Source organism: Coturnix japonica, chromosome 2 (genome assembly GCF_054131305.1).
Source record: "Coturnix japonica strain WE chromosome 2, WE-NBRP24, whole genome shotgun sequence".
In the NCBI taxonomy this organism is placed as follows: domain Eukaryota; kingdom Metazoa; phylum Chordata; class Aves; order Galliformes; family Phasianidae; genus Coturnix; species Coturnix japonica.
Genome location: NC_140664.1, coordinates 30743850 through 30766541, shown reverse-complemented (window position 1 = coordinate 30766541; position 22692 = coordinate 30743850). Strand labels below are relative to the sequence as shown.

The 22692-nt window shown below is 36.9% G+C and overlaps 1 protein-coding gene across 18 annotated transcripts in view; it reads left to right on the top strand.

Moving 5' to 3' along the window:
- CSPP1 (centrosome and spindle pole associated protein 1) overlaps positions 1-22692 on the top strand; it is a 42594-nt gene that overhangs the window by 336 nt on the left and 19566 nt on the right. For 9 of the 18 annotated variants that reach the window (XR_014943338.1, XR_014943339.1, XR_014943340.1 and 6 more), the window contains exons 2-17: positions 2564-2667; positions 3802-3898; positions 4945-5045; positions 5747-5770; positions 8044-8124; positions 8937-9038; positions 10085-10530; positions 13413-13514; positions 13722-13804; positions 14999-15092; positions 15850-15907; positions 17857-18029; positions 18731-18849; positions 19717-19795; positions 20152-20272; positions 21569-21716. Coding sequence is in view for 15 of the 18 variants with exons in the window: in XM_085539464.1 (XP_085395590.1) it covers positions 2564-2667; positions 3802-3898; positions 4945-5045; positions 5747-5770; positions 8044-8124; positions 8937-9038; positions 10085-10530; positions 13413-13514; positions 13722-13804; positions 14999-15092; positions 15850-15907; positions 17857-18029; positions 18731-18849; positions 19717-19795; positions 20152-20272; positions 21569-21716 (1932 nt within the window). In the remaining 3 variants the exon portion in view is untranslated. Of the gene's footprint in view, positions 1-36; positions 188-2563; positions 2668-3801; positions 3899-4930; positions 5046-5746; positions 5771-8043; positions 8125-8936; positions 9039-10084; positions 10531-13412; positions 13515-13721; positions 13805-14998; positions 15093-15849; positions 15908-17856; positions 18030-18730; positions 18850-19716; positions 19796-20151; positions 20273-21568; positions 21717-22692 lie in introns of those variants that run through there. The other 9 variants (XM_085539467.1, XM_085539462.1, XM_085539466.1 and 6 more) reach the window with 5 other exon arrangements.

Genomic DNA, 22692 nt, shown 5'->3' with positions numbered 1-22692 from the left:
CCTAACAACGGAGTAACGCTGCTGTGAGGGGCCGGGCCTCCGCCCCGCCCCGCTACGGGAGCAGCTTGAGGAGGCGGAGGGGGTTCGCTTATGGGGAAATAAATGTGATCCGTCCCTGAGGGATTCCTCAGATTAATTAGGTTTTGGGTCAGAGGAGGTGGACTGGAATCCTAGATGAAGTCTTAGGGTGAGAGGAGATTACTCAGAACTCATTGGCTTGGTGTTTTGATGGATGGCTGCCTTCACAGTTAGGAAAAGTCATACTGTTTTAGTTAATTGTGAGCGTGCCTGTAAGTGCAGTTACTGAACGTGACGTGTAGGAGCTTCTTGAAGCACTTCACTCCCCTGCCACCCCTGCTGCAGTCTCCGTGGAGGAGAATTGCCATCTGCCAAGTTTTCTGGATATTTAGAATTATGATAGCACAGCATATAGCGTGTCTGATCACAAGTGCTGATTTTAGATCCTATGAGTTGCTTCCTTGAAGAAATACAAGGCAAAGGGTAAAAAGGAATGCAATGAATGTTCCCCGAGGTAATGAAAGAGATGCATGGTGCTCTTTCCAATATACTGACCGTGTATACAAATAGGTGGTTTGAATGTCTCGAGAATGGAGACATGCATTATTAATTGTGTTTGGGTGTAGGTCCAGTGTCTGTATCTCTGGCATTTGAGCATGGCTTTTTCTCTGTTCTTTGCATTGCCTGCAGTATGCGATTAAGCAAGCCTGGTTTAGAACCTACTGCCATCAATAGGAATGATTGCAAGGGTCTGGTCATTCACACCATTCGTTCTGACACATTGCTAAGCCAACATTGTACTGTTTTATGTAGCACTTAAGTTTTTTATGGTGACAGGTAAATCTGGGCAGCAGTATAATGTGCCATTTTCTCTTGTCTGATAAAGCTTGCAGTACTTCATGCAGGGATTTTCCCTGCTGTGGGTGCTGCACTGTGTAGTTGATGCCACCAATTCTTTAAGTTGATCACTGACAGGTTATTCACTCAGAACAGGCATTTTATTATTCTTATGTAACTTAATAGGCTCAACGAAACACATCGGTGCCTGAAATCTTACCATCTTATAGATACCTTTGATCTGTTATCACCGTGCAAAAGTAATGAGATTAAAGCTTTAGCACAAATCAGATGGGGAATTTATTTTTGGAACTGACTGTCCCGTGTTACCAGTAGGGCTTGCAAATAGGATGTCCTAGTTCTGCTATTCTCCTTTGTAACTATATCAGAGCTCATGTTTTGAATCCAGGAAATCTCAAATAAGGCACAGAGGTTCAAGTAGATGAACTCCTTAAGTTCAAGTAACTGCATATTAACTTATTTACCTGCTGCAGTTTTGACATTATTTCTCTTGATCTTGATTTTCATAGTAAGCATGAATCATATTCTGTCTGAATACTGTGTTATGTCTTCCTGTTTAATATCTTATTCTCCTGGGCTTTGTATCTGTGTGTGTTATTCCTGGTTGTTCTATTTTTATTTTTATTTTTTAATTTCTTTGATGTTCTTCCTGAAATTATTTAATAAGTTCTTATTGTGGACTTACTGTTTACTTAATATAATCTTTAGCAAGATGGTGAACTGGCCTTATTTAAACTGCTGTACAGTCTGCACTTAGAACCTGGGTAGGATGGGATTGATAAAAGCCTTCAGAAGCAGTTGTGTTGCTGAAGTTCTGGGGTTAGCATCTGAGTGGCTTAAAGATCTCGATTTCCTTCTTGCTTCATTCTTCCTATAATAGTAGAATATAACAGGATTTTATATCCATCAGCATGGTTCTTTACTAGGAGAGTGGTTAGGCCCTGGAACAGGCTGCCCAGGGAGGTTGTGGATGCCCCGTCCTTGGAGGTGTTCAAGACCAGGTTGGACGGGGCCCTGGGCAACCTGATCTAGTAAATGTGTATGTTTGGTGGCCCTGCCAGGCAGGGGGGTTGGAACTACATGATCCTTGAGGTCCCTTCCAACCCGGGTATTTCTGTGATTCTGTTTCACATGACTTTCTTCAGTGGAGTTGGTGGAAATGTTGAGGTTAGGATAAGTGGGCTTAGTATGCAATGACTCTTTTCCTTCTTTTTTTCCCCCCATGGTTATGCAGTATGCAGTACTTCAGCATTTCTAGTTCTGATGAGACTACCCAAACCGGCTATGTGAAACCTGAGGATGTGCCCTGACTTTGCTACCATTCCATTGTCGCTAATTTAATTCACTTTTAATTTTTATTATGAAATTATCTGGTGGCAGCAGTGTACAATAAATTGCATCACAGTGATGCTAACATTCCAGCTCTCTAGGGCTCTCAGCTACATAGGCAAGGTGCACAGCTAATGGAGGAGGCAATCAGCTGTTCCTGCATGTCTCATTGAAGGCAACGCTGCCTGGTATCCATGGTAGTACCATAACTGCAAGATAGTAGCTATTCCTGTTGCTCCTGCTATTTTGTTAATACAAAAAGTAACACTATGCTGTCCAACTCCTATGCGTGTTTTCTCTTGTGTTTTTTTTTTTTCCCTGTATTCTGATACAAATGTTTTTTTTCCCTGCAACTTAGAAATGATGGCGGAAGATTTAGAAAAGTTTATTGAAGATCAGAAGGCGAAGTTGGCACAAGATAAGGCAGAGCTTGAAAATGACCCACCTTACATGGAAATAAGGGTAAGAGTGTTAAATATCTTCTCTGAAAACACTTCAAGCTTACTTCTACTATGCTTTTAAAACTGCTTGCATTACTAAAACACATATGTATATACTAATGATTTATCTAGTCAAACCCATTTCTACCATAGATACTTCTTATCTGTACTTTGGTAGATCTTTTTATAAGCTGTTTGCTACCAAGCATACACAGTAACATTTGTATTTTCCTATTAGGGAACCACTCTATGCCCACTCCAAGAGAGTGGGTTGTGGAATGGGGATAGAAGGTGAAAAAGAGCTTTGACATTTCTGATAAGGAAACTACAAAATAGAAAAGGCCAATTACTTAGTCTGATCAGTTCAACAAAATCTGTTCTTATAATGGTTTTCCTACTAGAAAGCACAGTACTGAACTCTAAAGCTGTACATCTTTTCTAATTTGTAGATCACCCTTTAGGTTTTTTCTTAACAGTACTTATCAAGAGCATCTAAACATCTAAATCATTTCGCTATTGTAACTCTCAGGGAGCTTGAATTAGGTCCTCAGTTTAAAAGAAAAAATTAAGGTGGGTGGGCATACCCCCAGATGGCTTAAGCTTTTAATTACAGTTATAATATTTCATTCCTGGTTTTGTTTTGGTAGGTTATTGGAATTTCTTTCCCTTTATGTGGGTAATGTCAATATTTTTTACACCTCTCAAGAAAGTTAGTTCTTACAGAGTCCTTGGGCTGTCTACGTTTTTATATCCACTGCACAAAACCAAGTTAAAGAGGAGGAGAATGTTTCCAGCCTGTAGCTTGATAAAGTCTGAAGGTGTATATTGATAGTGTAGTTACAGGGGTCAGGTACTTTCATTTTGCCCTGAAATACCTTCAAGTTCTTTCATGGTTTCAAGCAGAGCGCATTACAACAGTTCAACTCACACAGAAAACAGCGATGATACATGTAAGCTATGAAACCACATGGAAGTATAGTTGAAATGGCATATGACATGAAACTTACTGAGCCAACTTCCGTGTCATGGAGGAGAAGCTACTTTCCTCTAGTTACTTACCTCCTTTCTTAAGTGCTGGTAGTTCTATTAATGATGTTGTTGAGATATTTCTTTCTAATGATGAACTCCTGTGGTTTTGTTTTGTTTTGTTTTTCAGAATAAGGACTCAGAGAAGCTTTCTGAGACTGGCAAAATGTTCATCGCCATGTCTAAAGAAAACATACCTCCAAACAGCCAACAGAACTGTCCTTTAGGTATAGTACATATTTTTGCATCTTCTGGCTTTTAGTACTTGATAGCACTATTTAGTACTGCTGATGGGCACTTTCTGTGTGCTTTGTGCCGGGGAAGTAAGGATGTGCCTTTCCTTTTGGCCTCACAGCTTACAAGGTTCACTCAGGCCTGGCTAAAACATACATAGTTAAAGTAATTTTTCTTGCAAATGCCAAATATCTATTAAACTTTTAGGCTTTGAGTACTGAACTGACTTCATTGCTTTTATGATAAAAGACATTATAATGCCATCATACATTATACAGGAGAGAACAAGCACTGAGTTAAGAATTCTTCCAAGAACAGTGAACTGGTTAGGTTTGTGAATGTATCATTATTGTGCTGCATCATCCTCCCCTCCTTGTCATATTATCTCTTCTGTAGGCTCTACTACTTGGTTGCAGTTGTAGCTTAGACTAGACAGTAATTCTTGAAGTGAATTAAATGTATGTTTTGAGTCTGGTCAATAAAAATATATAGCTCACTGAAATGGAAAGAAAAATTAAATATGATTATTATCAGGTCTGATTCCTTCTAGTTGTATGGTAGCCAACATGGATTTCACATGTTTCATGCTAAATGAGCAGCTTGCTGCTTTCTAGTTTAGTATGTTTTATATTGTGTGGTTAGCAGTGCCTAAAATATCAGTAATTCATAGAGTAACATGTGAAAGAAGAGGGATTTCCTTTGAAACATTTGTTAAAAGAAACAGTTCAACATAACCTAAATAGTATAGATAGTTGATACTCTTTTAAATTAGTCTCTTATTTCAATGGGGAGAGAAAAACACAAGGACTAGAGGAAAACTGATGTTCCCCAAACAATGCATTTTTCTAGCACACTTTCCACCCAAGTAATCACGCAGAGAAAGTGGTTCTTCATTTCACTTGTCTTGTACTTGCTGCTCGCATTAGTCTTGTTTTGTTTTGCCATGTCAGATTAAAATCCAGGCGTACGTTTTACAGTATGTGCTTTGTATTGATTTCAAATGGTAGAATAATAATGTTTATCAGAGTTAAACTTTCAGGTGATTACGGCTGGAGTTTACCTCTTGGAGAAGAATATGAACGAAAAAAGCATAAACTAAAAGAGGAACTTCGACAAGACTATAGGCGATATCTTTCTCAGGTAGTGCTTCTTGTCTGGTAGTCTGACTTTAAGGAGTCTTTTACAATGGATCATTTTAATTGAATAAAACAGAATAGGATTTGTGGGAAGTCTGTGATAAGAAAGCATTTGTTCTGAATGATGGCTGGTTTCAAAGACCTTTTGAATAGAAGTAGTTTCAAAATGTCACCACTGGGAAGGGTTTTATATTTAGTCTTGTAGGATACGTTTTAGATCTCCTTGCCATTTAGAATCTACTAGTACTCTAAATTCCTATATTTGTCTCTTTACTGCTTTCTTATTCCTTAAGAATTTAAATATCACACGCTTCTAAAATAGAATCCTTAAGCACTTATTTGTTCTGCTGCCTGTAATTCCTCTAAGTAGTGCGACTCCACTTCCTGGTTTTGTTTTAGTTTAGAAATGAAAGAACTTCCATGCTCTGCTTAGCAGGATTTATTATCTGCAACAGTAATAATTTGAAATGGAAATGGTATGTATGAAGTGTCATAATCTTGGCAATGTTCTGTATCCCTTCTTAATGTATCAGATTGCACTAACAACAAAATCAGAAAGCAAATAATTTCCATTTGGAAATGCCACTCGGTGCCTTTAGTTCTTAGGATGGAGGATTGGCTATAAGAAAAAAATCACTCCTTGCAAAGTAAAATGTTTTTGAATCAAAGACATTCTTTTGAATAGTATTTTTTCCCTGATTTTAGGGTATTTCACAGGCAAAAAGAAAGGTAGGGTGCCTGCAATATCTTTCTTTCCTTTTTTCCCCTGTTCAATTAGTAGCTTTTTGCTTTGTTTGAAAGCTTCATGTTTATTGAATTAAAGAAGAAATCATTACTTTTTTTTTGTGCTTTGTGTATTTGTTTGTGCCGTAGTGATTAGCTGTGATTAGCTGCATTGCTTGTATTGTGCAGAATGGTTGCTTATTTATTATCCTCTATTTTTATGATTTAAAAACATTTACTGATTTCTGTTCTCCTTTGCATTTGTTACTGTAACTGCCTAATGCTGACTGTACAGGTTTGTTGATTTTAGTAGACTTTTGCTTCAAGGCATACACTAGACAGATGTTAAGTATGTGTATCTGACCTCATAATAAAGGTGGTATAAAATAGTGAGCTCTTAAAATTATAAATGCTCATGGGATTACAGTGACATCTCATCAGTGGTGCTTTAGAAAGCATTGGAGCCAATCAGCAGTGAGTGGTTCAGAATACAAGAACTATGTGGAAAACAACCATCTTTATGAGCTGCCTTCAGTTGTAGTAATTCTGCTAAATGTCATGATGCTGCCGTGCATGTTAATTGGTAACTTCCACATTTTTAATGCTGTGTATCCAGGTTTTTCAGATTAAGCAACTTCAGTAATGGACCTGAAGGTAGCATGGTAGAAAATCAATGGCTGTTCTTTTTTGGGCTATGGATAACTTGCATGTGAAACAAAGTAACTACATTAAGCATGCACTGGAATTCCTGAATAACAACAGCAAAGCAGAATTAACTGGCTTCTTAACCTCTAATTTAAATGATCTGCATATAATTGTTGCTTCTTGTTTAATCTGAAACTTCAGAATTTAGAGTATTGTATGCAGACTTGATCAGTTTAATAATTCCTCCCAAAGCACCTGAATAATAAAATTTTTGAGTTGAGTTTTAGTATTATGTCCCCAACTGAATTCCATTTCTTACAAATTTAGATGTGCAAGCTTTTCAGTTATGCTATATTAAGCTTGTAAAGCCTGAGGAAGAGATTTTATATATATATATACATGTGTATATATATATATACACACACACACACACACACACACACACACATATATGTATGTATGTATATATATATATATATATACACACACATACATATAAAATATATATTTTTTCCACAGGAAAAATAGCTTAGTTCTCCATATTAGTGTAGTTGTCTCAGTGTGTGAATATTTGTATGGTGCTTAAATCCCTTAAATCTTTTATTGTGTAGTTGTGGAATGTAAGTCATGATGGCATGGCTTTGTACCAGAGCACGCAGAGCTCTTATCTGCTTACTCTAAGCTTTTAAGCTAAGTTACAGCATAGATAATAGAAGGAAGATTCCATTCTAGTAAAATGCCATATTTATAGCAATACCATTAATTCCCCTCATCAGCCCTGAGTATGGAAACAAGTGAGCTTCTTAATAAATGTATTCAAGTTTATAAAAAGTAGTTTGATTGACTGAGAATGATCGGAAGATGCTTTTAGTAAAGGAGTGACGTGTGATGAGACTACTAGACCTTGAGTCTGAGCGTGTGTTCCAGTGTTGCTTGATGTTTGGCTGGAAGGGCTGATGTTTTGACTAACTCTACAGCCCAGTTCCCATGTTGTGACCCAGGGACCTGGGCTAAACAACACCATTGTGTTTTCAGCTGGAAGCTCATTAAGAGAATAACTGATGTTCCACAAGGAATGACAAGATTTGGTGGTAGGTTGTTATCAGGAAAAGTTGGTGATGGCTGTTATAGAGAATAGATAGTACTGAAGAGTGGTGACTAGCATTAGCATGGGTTCCATTTGTTTAAATAAGAGAGACCAATGTTTTCTATAGTTGTAAAAACTAATTTTTTATCCTAAGTAAAGCAACATCTTGGAAAAATCTTCCAGTGCTTGTAATTTTACAAAAGAATTGAGTATTTTTTTTTATTTTTATTTTTTAGTACAATTATTTTTAGATACACAGAGACTAAATAGTCCTTGAAGTAGCTTAAAGGAAAGCACAGTTAACACTTTCAAACATAAACTTAAAGCTTGGAATTAACAAAGCCCTTCTCTTTCCATATTTCTTGATTTCACTTCATCTGTTCTGAGAAAATACATCTTCAGTGTGTGATGGCTATCATCAGTATTTGTTTCATTGAGCTGATGAGATACATTTCAGCAACTGCAATTTCTAGCAGCTATTTCACAAGTGAGACTGGGTATTTTGAAGTATAGTGGATGATGTTTTCTTTCTTTCTTGCTATTGTAGAAAAATTACCTGACTACAGGTGAAGTAGATCCTTATACTCAGGGATTATCTCTTCCTATTGATGAGCGAAGGTCTGCCAAGGTGAGTGCCTGGAGAAAATTCAATGGTGTATAGCTTGAAAATGAACCCTTGCTCTGTGTTTGTGGCTGTGCAGTCACTGTAAGTTGGCACATGACTTCTGCTATGAAATGTGTTGCTTCTGTCCTTGCTGTGCTTATTCATTCTTTCTGCCTTCTTTTGTCCTGATGATAATGTTTGGGCTTACGAGGGACCACATGAGGCCTGAAACAAATGAAAACCATTATGGAAAAGCCCCAGATTCTAAAATTTATTAGTGTGTAAACAAAGGGAGGCAACAAGAGTGAAATGCATGGGCAAGGGGAAGTGTGTATTTGTGCCAGAATAAGTTGGCTTCAAGTTCTTGGGAACAATGAAAGATATTTTTGATTAATTCTGTGGAAAATAGAGATATCTGAACTTGGGGTTGAGATTTTATGTAGAAGTGTGTTGTATTCTCTTTATCCTTTTACATACTGCTACTGTAGAAACTAAAAGCTGCCAGAAGGTGTCCTGCTGTGCTAAATAGTCAGCCTCCCTGCAGATAATGCTTAGAGGGTAACACTTATATTTTTGTTTTCTGCACTAGGTAAAATGTGCTGTCACCAAGCATACTGATGTTACTGCTGGGTGTTTTACTAGCTTTTAACCTGTTAAGGATGGTTTCTCAGCTGAGGAGAATACCCCTCTGGCAGCTTTCACAGCTGTCTGCAGTTTCTGCAGGCTTTATGGTGCCCTGCAAAAGCATCTGTCCAGTCTTGGATAAGGTGAAGAGATTAAGTTAAAAGCTACTACTCAAAATACAAAATTGATTTACTTCTCAACGCCTGTTTTAGGAGAAACTGCGTCTTGAAAGAAACAAGGACTACAATCAGTATCTCAGGGATAAAGAAGAATGGAATGAAAAGCTAAGGAAATTAGCAAAGAAAAGCACAGAGGTAATTCACTTTTACTGAAGCTGATAGGATAGAGAACATAAATGATCTTGTTGGTTATATTCATCCTTGGCTAAAATAGGCAAATTAAGACAAAAGGAGCAAATATTGTTTTTTACTTAGGACACATTTTCATGGATGTATCTAGTGAGTCCTGATTACAAACCGTATGGCAAACTACAGTTCTTGGTTTTTATTTCTGTCGTGTCTGTGTGGTAGAAGAACATTTTAATTCTGTGGCTCTGAAACTGGTCTCCACATCATTCTTGGTGGTAGAAGTGGTGGCTAAAGAAGCTACGTCACTGGACAAAATATTGAGCACCACACAGTGCTCCTCTGCTTTTCCTCAGTCTGTGTTCAGTCTGGGAGAAAGCAGGACAGGTGCCACAGAATCACAGAATTATCAAGGTTGGAAAAGACCTAGAAGATCATCTAGTCCAACCATTACCAATACTTCCTGGCTAAATCATACTCATCAACACAACATCCAAACGTTTCTTGAACACTGCCATGGTCGGTGACTCCACCACCTCCCTGGGCAGTGCATTCCAATGCCTGACTACCCTTTCTGGGAAGTAATACTTCCTAATGTCCAGCCGTCCATATCCATATGATACTATGCAGTTGTAAGTTAAAATAATGTCTTTACTGTTGAATATGGACTGAGCATGTATGTGATAGATCTTGGATTCTGAGCTGAAGCCTTTCATGTAATGTGTTGATGTGTTTCAGTGCCAGTGACAATTTCCCATGTAGAGGTTCTTAGGTTATAGGCAGCTCTGAATTTGCCTCCATTGCCTTATTCACCTGACAATTTCAAACAGCTGCCCAGATTTTCTTTGTGTGAACTTTGGAGAGAAAGGGATCAGACTTAATACACTTGTCTCCCGTGTTTCCCTCTTACTTACTCAAAATCTCAGGTGAAGGGCCTGTAAAGATACAGCTGTTCTTTTCCTCAGTCAGGTTTTGAATGAAAACTTGCTTTTGTATTCCTTATATGTGATCTGCTTATATTCAGATTTTTAAATATTTTTTTTTCCATTAAACAGCATCAGATGGACAGGAATAAAAAGCCTATTGCTGTTACCAGGCTCCAGCCTGAATTACATACAGATGTAGAGTCCTGTAGAACAGCTGCAGAACCTCTCAGGAAAGATGCCTTTACTTCCACAGAAGGTTATGAAGAACTGCTAAATAAGCGATGGCTGGAAGAAGACAGGTACCATAGGCTAGATGATGAAATTGAGTTAAGAAGTCGACTATTAAATAAAAGACTTGATGAAGATTTGGATGTTCCCAGTAGAAGACATCGGGGATTTGCAAGCCAGTCTCTAATTCCTATTAGAAGGTATCACAGACTTGATGAGGATCGTGACTTTGATCGAAGATACTACAGAACGGACTATGATCCTGAGATAGGTGAAGAATTAGATCCCAGATTTAGATGTGAAAGTGCTTATGAGAGAAAACCTCCCCGGCTTTATTATTCTGAAAGGTATCTTTAACTCTATTTTCTGCTTTATTTCTGTAGTGCTTGTTAACAGCCTTGGTCTGCTCTCAATGGAAGCTATACTAGATTCACATGTGAAAACAGAATTTTTGGACTTATCTCAGAAAATAATTTTGTCGTTGTTTTTGAAAAATGCTTTAAAATGGAACAAATACCTAATAAAGTCATATATTAGATAGCATTTTATGTTATAACTGGGGGTACTGGTGAATTTGCACCTGAAAATGTACTTTTATAAGTACTGATTGATCAGAATATATGTTAGTGTTTTTGAGCAGCCCAAGTTAAAACAGAATTAACACTTCTAGAAGTAATAAAAGGCAAATTCTACCACTCTCAGTGGTGTTAAGTACTGAAATTGTGTTTAATTTTTAGTTGCTGGTGGACTGACTAAATGATCTTTTGAGTTATTGTTTACAAGAATAATATTCTGCATAGCACTGCAAAGGAGTATCTGGAAAAAACAATCCCTAAGATACTTTCTATTGGAAACACATTTTCTAAATGGAATGAGTTGTGTTTCCTTTCTAGTATCATGTAGTAGTAGAGTACAATAATGTTGAAAAGTACTTTTGTGGAGACATTACTTCTCAGCGCTACTAGTGTTTAAAAATAATCATAAAGAAATTAAGTTAAGCAACTAAGTATGGGGAAAATGTGTGGAAGCATTTGGGAGGTGCAGATCATATGTCCAAGTATGCTTAAAAGCATGTATTTCCTCGTGTGATGTTTCTGAAAAAGACTGGCAAAATGGAGGTGCGGTGGTTGAAAAGACAGCAGGAGCAAGACTACCTGTTCCTGCTGGGTGTGGTTTGGAAAAGAGAGTGCAAATGAGTGCAAAGAGAGTGAAAATGCAGGGTTTTCTAATTTCTGCCAATGTTGTGCCACAGGATGGAGCAAAAGAACTCTCCAGTAGGATCTTGTCCAACAAATTTGCAGAATGAAACAGTGTAAAAGCTTGATTCAGCATCTAACAAAGATAGCTGAAGTATCAATGCTGTTTAGGAAAAAAAGGGTTGCTGTAAAACCTCTGTTAGTTACTACTTTGCAGATTATATATATATAATTTTTAACTTGAAAATGACGTTTTATCATTTGTATATTAAATGCAATTTGTAGCCTGGTATTTTTTTGTCCTTCGGAAAGGGCTCTACTTCATCTTTTACAAACTGCAATTGATCTTTCTTCAAGAAGAAAAATCTGACAGTTCAGCTTCTGAAGATCTCACATTTTTCTTAACACGTTTTAGATGTGGTCAACCTTTTCCAGATCTCATTTGACTCCCAACAGAAACTAAGATGCTACATCAGGGTTTATTAATTTGTTTCCTCCTTTTGCCTCTGATTATTGGCTGTAACTTAAATTACAGAGGTGCACAGAGTTGTGGATTTTTACATGGAAAAAAATGTTTCTTTCTATAGTTATCTTAGATTTTTTTTTTATTTTTTATTTTTTTAATTTATTTTATAGGAATTTCATGGCTTTACTCAGCTTTGGAAAATATATCTATACCTTTGTCTATTGTGTGCTTTATTTTTTCATTAAATACTTATTCTCACCCTAGTTTATCAAGGTAAATAGACATTCTCATTACAGAGTAATTTTCAGGGCTAGAAAGGCCTGTAAATTCAGCTACCTTAGATGTTGTCAGGAAAAACTCACTTGTGCTCGTACAGTTCTTAGTGTCTTTGGAGTTATTTGAAGTTTCTTTTTTATTTCTTCATATGTGGATGCTTTGAACTAAATTCAGCTCCTGAATTTAGGTATTTGCCATATTACCTGTCTTTAATCTTGATTGAATGACAGCTGCATAGTGAAGAATAGGTTGTCATTAAAAAAGCTGAAATGACTCTTTCGCTATGTTTGCCCAACAGCTGTGGTTCAACTTGTTGTGGCTTAATCCCTTGGGATTAAGAGCAAGGTTTCAGTCAGTACAGTCCAAATGCCCAAGTGATTGTGATCATATCAATATAAACAACAAAGAGTAATAAAACTTGTCAGGGAAACTGGCTCTGTAGTGAAGTATTTCATAGAATTATAGAATCACCTAGGTTGGAAATGGTCTCCAAAATCATCTAGGCCAACTGTCTATCTACCACCACCATTTCCTCACTAAAGCATGTCCCTTAGTACCACATCCAAATATTTCTTGAACACCTGGTGATGGTGATTCTACCACCTCCTTGGGCAGCACATTCCAGCACATGACCACTCTTTTTTACAATAAATTTTCCCTAGTGTCCAACCTGAATCTCCCCTGGTGCAGCTTGAGGCTGTTCCTTCTAGTCCCGTAACTCATTGCATGGGAGAAGATGTTGACTCCCACCTTGCCATAACCTCTCTTCAGGTATTTACAGAGAGCAACAAGGTCTCCCCTGAGCCTCTTTTCTCCAGACTGAACAATTCCAGCTCCTTCAGCCATTCCCCTTAAGACTTGTACTCCAGATCCTTCCCATGCTTAGTTGCTCTTTTCTGGGCATGCTTCAGGGCCTCAATGTCTTTCTTACTGTGAGGGGAGTATCTGTTTTTTGGTAAGGAAAATTGAGTTCTACATGGGAAAGTCAAGTTAGCATGCAGTCAGCCAGACATTCAAGTAAAAGGATATTTTATGGGAGGTGTGGTATCCATTTGGCTTGAAGGTTGCATGAAAGCTGACTTGGGAATTTGAATTTTGGACAAAGTGCTGCTCTAACAATGCTAGCAAAGCAAATTGTTTCTTAAAAAAGTAATAATAAAAATATGTAGTATTTTCTGAATCGGTTCTGTTATCCATTGCACAGTCAGTCTGAGGATCCATCTGCTGCACCTTTCATTTCAGATTGGATGTTTTTAGGCAAGCATCACTGAGTATTTTCTATTTCTTTAAGGCCCGATCTGGATGGAATAGTAAGAGATCTACCTGCAGATTATGAAGATGAATTAAAGGAGAGATCACACGTGCAGCGGATCTCACGAACCGGCAATTTTAGGTCTGGTATAAAATGTATCTTGTGCTACAAAATCACAGTGAGAGTAAAAGCATTATTTAAAACCCCTAACATGCTATCCAAAATGACCCATGCTTTTCTTATAGCTAAGGTACTTAGCTAAGATGTAAATGCATCTATTGCATTTTACACAGACCATAACTAAATTCTTAAGTCTGATCTTTCTGTTTTCTTGTTTGTTTTTGCCAGAAATCCGGCACAGATTAGTTCTTTACCTAATGAACCTGCCAAGTCTGCTCCTGAAATGACGTATGCTACAGGCCTTGTTCTTGGTAAGTATAGAAACAAACCTAATGACATAATTAGCTATTCTTTGTGTATTTAACTTCTTCTTCATACTTACTTTCCCTGATACTGGCAAATAAATGTTACTTACATAGAGAAAATAATAATAGTAAAAAGTCGACCTTTTCCCACTTAACTTTGTAGAGCTTTCTATTAATTCTGAAGGGCCCAAGTTTCTTCTTAGTTGTAATCAGGGTAAAGCCCAGATACATTCTTACTTTGTTGTTGCATATTGTCAGCGTTAGTTTCTGTCTATTTTTACAGTTGAATGTGCCTGATGTTCAGTGTATGTGGCTGGATGATTTTCTCAGTGGTTTGGAAGCAGAGTTAAAGTCATGGTGCTGTAACTGTCAGCATCTCCAGTCTGTTTGTAGACATCTCACTGTACTTACCTGAGTACACAAAGTAATGAATTTGTCTTCCTCACAGAAGATTATAATGAGATTGTGTAAAAGTTGAAATGTTTGGAAATAGGAAGTGATTTCAGTCAGAAGTCACAAGCCATGAGGCTCTCTTACATACTTTGGTCATTTTGCATTCGCAGAACAATAATTGAAAGAAACTTGAGGTGAATTGTGGGTATTTGTTTTCCTTCTTTTTTTTCCTGCTTTCTCCTTTGAAGCCCACTTCACTGGTCAGGTCTAGGTCACTGGTGATCTAGAGTTATGATTTTTTTTATTGTTAATTGTTTTTTAATTTATTATTAATAGAAAGCTCCACGCATACATTGGAGAAATTAGCAAAAATTGGAGGTTTTTTTTTTTTTCAAGTTCATAAAATACATGTGAGATGTAATTGCTGCTTTCCTTCTACATATGCATATGTGCTAATATGTCTCTAACTCATAGTAGTCATGGAAACCATCTTAAAAGAAACCAATATGCTTTTTTCCCCTGTGGCTTAGGCTGTTTTTTGTTTTAACTTTCATTTTTATCCAAAGTGATGGTTCATAATTTGGACATGCCACAGTGCATCTTCCTTAGTGGGGGAGTGTAAGAGGAAAAGAGTTAAATAGAATATAAAATTGAAGTAACATTTCTTCAGACATAGTGCGGTTGTGTTACCTTATAGTGTACCATGCTGTGTTTCATGCTTTTGACTTAACTGAATTGCAGTGCATTTGCCTACTACGTTAGTGTATTTTGTGAAGGATTTACATACTGTGTGACCATTTCCATTAGGCGATCGGGACCTAGAACTTCTCCAAAGGAAAAAGGAGAAATACAGGCAAGAATTAATTGAACAGATGGCTGAACAGCAGCGAAATAAGAGGCGGTAATGGAACTTTATTTTTAAAAGAGAATGTCTGAAGTTTAAAGGAATTTCATGAATTGAATGTGATAATTTTCTAGCTAGCTAGGCTAATTACATCTAACTAAGCTATGGGGCATGAGAATTTTAGTTTTTAATAAATCTCTCAGCTTTCAGTGAAACTATGGAAAAAAGATTTACAAAGAAAAAAGGATTTTTAATTTCTTGGGGATAAAGAAGCTGTAGCTGGAGGAATCTTTCCTGGTCGTAGAACTGTGAGTAACTACTTTGAAAAACTGAAAATGAATCTTCATTTCCCTCCAGATCGGGGAAGTAACATTTCTCTTTCAAAGTTCTTGACGGTATGACTTATGCAGAGTAATAAAGAGCTAGTTTCTTGCTTATGTATTAGTAGCTGCTTGCTGAATAATAGAGATATACACAAACACACCATTAGGCACTGAAAGGATAATGAATTAAAAAGTTACTTTTGACAGCTTCACTGTGATTGAAAATTGCACATACTGAACAAACCTGAGACTGGAAATTAGAATATATTGGTATAGTTCTGAGTGATTTATTTGAATATGTTTATTAAAAACTTTTCCTGATTCCAGAAGAAATCAAGTAGAAGTGTGTTATGAGGTAACAACTCTGTATTGTCAGAGTTATAGCAATTTCAGAGTTGTAATGTCTGTGCTTTGAAAAAAACGAGTATAGTTGTCACTGCCTTCTGATTTGATTCTTTTTTTTTTTTTTTTTTTTGTTAAAACAAAAACAGTGAGAAGGAATTTGAGCTCTCAGTTGCTGCTTCTGGAGTTCTAGACCCAGAAAAGAAGGTGAGGAATTTAGTTGTTGTTTTTTTTCCCCCCTACTTATGTGGAATTTTCCGTATCTAATGAAATGTTCAGGAGCAAAAGCATTTTTATGTGATTTAATAAAAAACCAAGATGTTTAATGTTGTGTTACTTGTAAGACTTAATGCAGTGCTTTTACTGCCTCCACTTCCTTATTAGGGTAATTCTAGTAGGAATTTTGATTATTCCATATGTAGGAATGGACTGTCAGTGCCAGTAACATCCATGGCAGACTGCTTGTCCCATAAGTATGGTATTTTGCACACATTATTTACATGTGTGTTTTCTTGTGTGGCCAAAGCCAGTGTGCATCTTGAGTGCTGTAGATGTCTACTACTTTAGATGAAGGATGAATACTATGAAGCAAGAGTAAAGTGGTTAATAGTTTAACTGGTTACCAGCTTAAATGATCAGTGGTACTATTTTTTGAGGAAAGTACAGCATTGAAAGAAAACCATCCAGGTTGGTTAAATAATAATGCCTGATTCAGAATATATAAAAGTAAACAAACCTCAAGATAAACCGACTGCCATAGTTACCTCTTTAATTAGCCCCAGAGCTGAAATCTAGGGGATGCTGTGAGCACTTGATGTTAAGCTTATTAGTGAGGAAGGCTCTTTTAAATGTACTCCTGATCCAGATACCAGATTTGAAAAAATAAGTTAAAAGAAACATGTCTGTAGATAGATTTTAAATTGCTGATACTCGTTTTCACAACTTAAATGTTAAATAAGAATAATTAACATCTAGGAGATTTTGTGAATTCTAATTTTAATGCTGTAGTCCCTGATTGGTGAGTACTAACTGCCTTGTATGTACTATCTTGCAGCTAAGTGATGAGGAGGTAAATGTTTAACATTTTGCTGAAATACTTACCTTGTTGTAGGACATGCAGTCTGCAGTTAGATACTTAATATGTAGCTGGTGCTAATATTACTGTCTCTGCATGCGTGGTAGCTGAAGCACTACAGTGTTAGGACTGGTCAATTCAGAAACAATCTGATTTTATTTATACGGTAGATGGTGGGTTTTTTGATCTTCTGTTTTTCTGTTTCATTTAAACAAACATTAAAATACTTGTGTGTAGCAGGTGGTGTAGGGGATTCCTGGGTGTGGTAGGATAGTTGTGCAACTAATTGACTTGCATGCCTTTGTTCTATTTGCATGTTGCCTTTGACCGTTTTCTGAGGCTGCCAGTTATCAATAAACATTTGATACTTTTCTTTAAGAAATAATATTAAAGAAAAAAAAAAGTAATTGCCCTGCTTGAAAAAATTCCAATTAAAGGAACATCAAAAATAATGACCATGCGAAGAAATGTTTATTGGGGAAAGTCTCAGTGTGTGTTTGTCTTTATTCCTACTGATTCTGAACTCTTAATTTTAGAGGTGGGGGGGTGGATTTTATAAACTTCTCCTCTGTGTAATATGAGAATGCTGTCAGTCAGGAAACTGGCAGCTGTAGTTAAGCCGTACTACAGATAAGTAGGATCAGGTTGGAAAAGACCTTAAAGATCATCGAGTCCAACCATGATGCAATCATACTACCCTAACAACCCTCTGTTAAATCACGTCCCTGAGCACCACATCCAAATAGTTTTTAAATGCGTTCAGGGATGGTGAGTAAGTGAAGTAAAGTAACTAAATACGTTTTCCTGGATAATGACTAGGGCAATATAATTCCTGAAACCTGCAATGGAGATTATTTTTAAATCTGTGCTAAACATACTAGAACTCCTTGTAGTAATAGATTTCTAGGAGTTCCCCAAGAAGGAAAAAAAATGCGGTTACAGAAGCTCTGAACTTAGGTGCTAGTGGAGTATTTAATATGACCTAAATGGAGGTTCAGAATGTTCCATGCTGATAACATGTTAAATACTTTTTTTTCCTTCTTTCTTTTTTTTTTTTTTTTTTTTTTTTTTCCCCTATTAGCCAAATAGATTGAAGCAGTTTGGTGTGACAGCAAGAGTTTCTGAAGAGAAAGTACCACCTGAAAGGCCCAGGGTTGCTTTCCAAACTCCAGTATCCATGCCTTCTGTCTCTCCAGGGAATGAAGACTTGCACAGAGGGCTAGCCAGCGCACTTGGTGAAATGGCAGCTCCCAGGTGCTTGATCATCATCTTGATTTTGCATGCTAAATAGGCTCAGTGTTCAGCATGTTGCTGCTACTTAGAAGGGCTCATTGCTGTTGTCAATCTTTCTCCAAGAACTAATGAAGATAGTAGTAATATTTTAATAACAAAAGAGAGCTTAAAAGTAAATTAGTTTGTACTGACATAACATTGCCATACCTAGGCTTTTCTTGCAGTGGGTTGTCATAGAGTCACAGAATGGCTTGGATTGGAAGGGAACTTACAGACCATCTAGTTTCAGCCCCTGTGCTCTGGGCAGGATTGCAGCACAGTAGATCTGTTGGCTGCCCAGGACCCCATCCAGTCTGACCACCTCCAGGGGTGAGACATCCGCAGCTAAAGCTGTGCTCTGCTGCTTGCTTTTTGGTCAGAGACTGTTTTATTTACTGCTATGGAAATAACCTGCAAATATCATCAACTGAACCAGTTAAGGAAGATGGGCTTCCTTTATGCTCAGTAGATTTCTGGTATAGTGTGATTCACTTACTGCTCCTTAAGGGAAGGTTAACTCCATATTAAGATTTATTGTATCTCGTTCCTACGTGGCACTAATGAGAGTTCTTGGACTGAGCTCCATTTTCCCACAGTGAATTCCCTTTCTTTTTTTATTTTTACTTTAAGTGATCTCTGTTCAGTTGTGAAACAAACCAAAAATGGTTCCTGTTTTCTTTAAGGCTCGCTCCTATGCCACCACCTCCAGCACCAGTTTTGACAGACAACTACAGAACACCTTATGATGATGCATATTATTTTTATGGAGCAAGGAATCCTTTGGATCCCAATCTTGCATATTGTAAGTTGTTGGTTTTGGATGGGTTGGATTTAAGTGATTCACATAACTGTCTTTAATCAAGTTAACTGATGAATAATTTAACTAGCGACAACTGCTTATACCCTGTTCTTAGTTGTGTGCTGACTGTGAGAATGAAAAGTAGATTTTTTAAAATAATTTTTTAATAATAATAATAATTATTATTATTATTTTCCTTCTGTATTGTTTTGAATGATGCAAAAAGAAGCTGTAGCTTCCAGAAATGTCAGGACTTTACCCAGATCACTTGCTTTAGCCATTACTCTGCACATATAATTTTCTTTGTATCTTCAATAATAAAACCCTTTTTCTAAATTACTAAAATGATTTTATGGTTAATTGATTGCCTTGCTTTCATTGTGGTTTCAGATATAAGCATTTTTGAAGGAATTATATTAAGTAAAACAGTGTACTTTATTGTTTTAATTTATCCTTTGCTTGTGATGGTCTAATGAGTGCAATAAGTGTGATGTAGGGAAGGTTTGGTGCTGTTTTTGAGAAGGGGAAGAGGGGACAGGGATAGGAACCAGAAATACTTCTGAAAAATGGTTCTGGTTCCTCCATGGAAAATCTAAAATACAGAACAAAGAAAACTTTTGATGGTAATTTTTAATGGGCTTGATATCAGTTCACCTGCAGGGTTAAGATTGTTGTCACAAAGTAAAATACTGCTAGTGCGTGTAATCTGAAAGCATGAGGGTTGTCTCAGAGTCGCATCTCTTGCTGTCTTGAACTTAAGCAGTAGTACGTGTAGTGATTACAAACCCTGCTGTGGGAAAGTACTGCCTTTTCTATTTCAATATGAAAACAGATGTCAAATACAGTGTTTTTCATTGTTTTACTTTGCAGATGGCACAAGTATGATGGGAATGCAACCCACACCTAATCTGGATCCTCCTTTAGCCCAAGCCCCGGTAGAGCAATCTGTGTAAGTATTATGTTTACTCTTTGTTGTATAATTTATAGTATTTGTATATGTATGGTATTTATTCTCTGTTTGTAAGTATTGTATTTTTGTATTTATCTGTGTTGATAGTCTTTTCGTGTTGGTAGTAGCTTGCTAACAAGATATATTAAAGTGTGTTAAAGGCTACTCTTCAAACTTATATTTATCAGTTTCTATCTAAGCAATAATTCAGTGAACTTCTCTGTTTTATACAGATAAACTGCTAGGCTGTAAAATATTTTGGGCTGGGCTTTTTTAATTTTAATTCTTTTCCCTTCTCTTTTGAACCTATGATGTTTGACGTTTTCCATTTTTATGTGTGTGGATTTCTGCTTCAGGAGTAACGTTGCACAGAGGAATACAGGAGACAGACAAAGAAGCGTAGGAGTATTTTCTGAAGAAAAGTCAAAGCCTTCCAAGGAGGCGACCTTATCTTATCAGCAAGAATTGCAGCAGCAGGTACTGGGTTACAAAGCTGCTAACGTTTTCTTCTTTTTCTTGTTAACATATGTATAGTGGTTGTAACTGTAGTATTCTTTCAGAGATATTTATTCCATTTACAAGTAAAAAGCTTTCTTAACCCTCCCTTCCTTCATGGTTTCCTTTCTGCTGGTTCTCTGACCTTTCTTTAGCTCAGTTTAGCTCTTCAGTTAAACAGCAAGCTGTTCAAGCTTACTGCCATGTGAGAGACTGCACAGTTTGATGTGAAGATCTAATAATCCCGACAAGATAGTTTTTTCAAAGCTATTATTCTGCGTATCATTAAAAGTGAGCAGAATATACTGTTGCATTATTTTTCTTTTTTTTTTTTTTTTTTTTTTTTTTTTCTCACTGTATGGAAACTCATAGAATCACAGAATTGCTCAGGCTGGAAAAGACCATCACGTCCAACTGCAACTTAACCATACTACCTTAAGAACCCTCTGCTAAATCGTGTCACTGAGCATGGAAGCAGTCTACAGATTGGATGTGTCTTTGTTTTGACTCATTGCATCCCATGCATAATTGCCTGATTACCTGATCTAGTGAAGGTCCTCTCTAATCCAAGCCATTCAGTGATAAAGGGGAACATTTATATGATGCACTAAAGGAATAAATTTAATGCATTAACATAATTTAGCTGCAGAAATAGTAGTGTGTGTTTCAGAAGCTTTGAATAGAAGTTAGATTGTATTTTTTCTTTTAACAGCTGTTCTCTTTATAAAAGCTACATGAGGTAGTAAGGAGACTGTTACATGTATTTAATGCAATCTCAAAGAAAAACTAACCATTTGAGTGTGGATTGCATATATCATCATGTCTTACTGTGGTACAGCTGTTTACTGATTAGTTTCAGAATTGTATCACATTCTCTTAGTGTTTGTGGGTAAAAGTCTTTATCCCATCTCTGAGTTTGAACAAAGTATGTCACACTGAGATAAGCAAATGCTGTAATACTGCAGAACTTTGCTTTTTTAAATTTCAAGCAGTACAACCTCCTCTATCACGAGATCTAAGAATACGGGACATTTGTTCTACTGCAGGTGTCAGATGTGAACATTTGGAAGATTTCCAGAGTGTTCCTCTGTGATTACACATAACTGTACTTGTGTGTAGTGACAGTTTGCTGTTCTGTCTGCCTGATAGGCAGTGAAATGAAGTTTACTAAATACAGGTGGGGTGATGATAGCATTCAGCTTACTCCTTTAGCTTTTTAATCAAATTATACATCTTGTGATATTTTTAAACAACTCACTTTGGATTCTTTCTTTTTAGATAAGGGAGAGAGAAGAAAGGCGCAGACAAGAGAGAGAAGAGAAAGAACGCTACGAAGCCAAGTTAGAAGCAGAAATGAGGAATTACAATCCTTGGGGGAAAGGCGGTGGTGGAGCTCCTCTCAGAGATGCAGAAGGAAATCTAATAAGTATGTTTGCCAAAACTATGGGCTGTCTTTTGAAGATTCTCTTGCTTCTGTAAGGGCTCTATTTGCATATGTTATTTCATGTTTTGTCGCACTGCTAATGCTTTATTTACAAACAGAAGTACTTGTTACAAGCAGATGCACTCTGGGAACATTTATGTAATTGCTTTCATTTCAGTAGAATGATTCAAAGGGTACAAAAAAAGAGAAAAAAGAGGGAGATGTAGGAAATATCAGCTTTAAATGAAGAACAAATGCAATAGTAAAGGGTGAGGGAAGCAAAAAGTAAAGCTGCAGTGAAAATGGACTGAAGTCTGTCCCGAAGACTTTTATGTAGCACTTTCCATGTAATAATTAAAGCTTTCTAAAAACCTGGAAAGTGTTAGAATAAATACCTAAACTTAAGTGGAATATTTAAATCTCCCCAAGTAGCACTGCTGGTAAATGGCTGTATAAATGGCAGTTTGTCAGCAGTAATGATTTAAAACTTTATTTCTTTCATTTCTTTCTAACTGCTGCTTGATAAGAGATGGGAGCAGCAGGCCGAGAGATAGCTCTAATGCGGGCAAGTTGTTTATCTGTCTCCTGTAAATCAGAGGTAGATGGGAAACTCAAATTTGTGATTTTGGATCCTGAACATAGTCCCTGCATTAGGCAAAACTTTCTCTATGTGGGTTTCACTACAGCAACAAAACTGTACAAAAAAATTTTGTGCAGAAATAAAAATAGTTCTCAATAAGAACAATTAGATTTGTATGTTTAAAAATGAAGTGCCACAAAAGCTGTCTCTTTTGTTGAACGTTATCTCCCATGTAGTTGACATAGCAGTTTTGGAAATCCCCTGAACCATTTGGGCTGACTGAAGGATGTTTGCATGCTCACATTTGATCCTGTGACTTGAGGACTTTTGCCACATCTCACCAGCCATTTATCTCTTGTTGGTCTGTTTGAGTTTGTTTCTTGCCTTCAGCATCTTAGC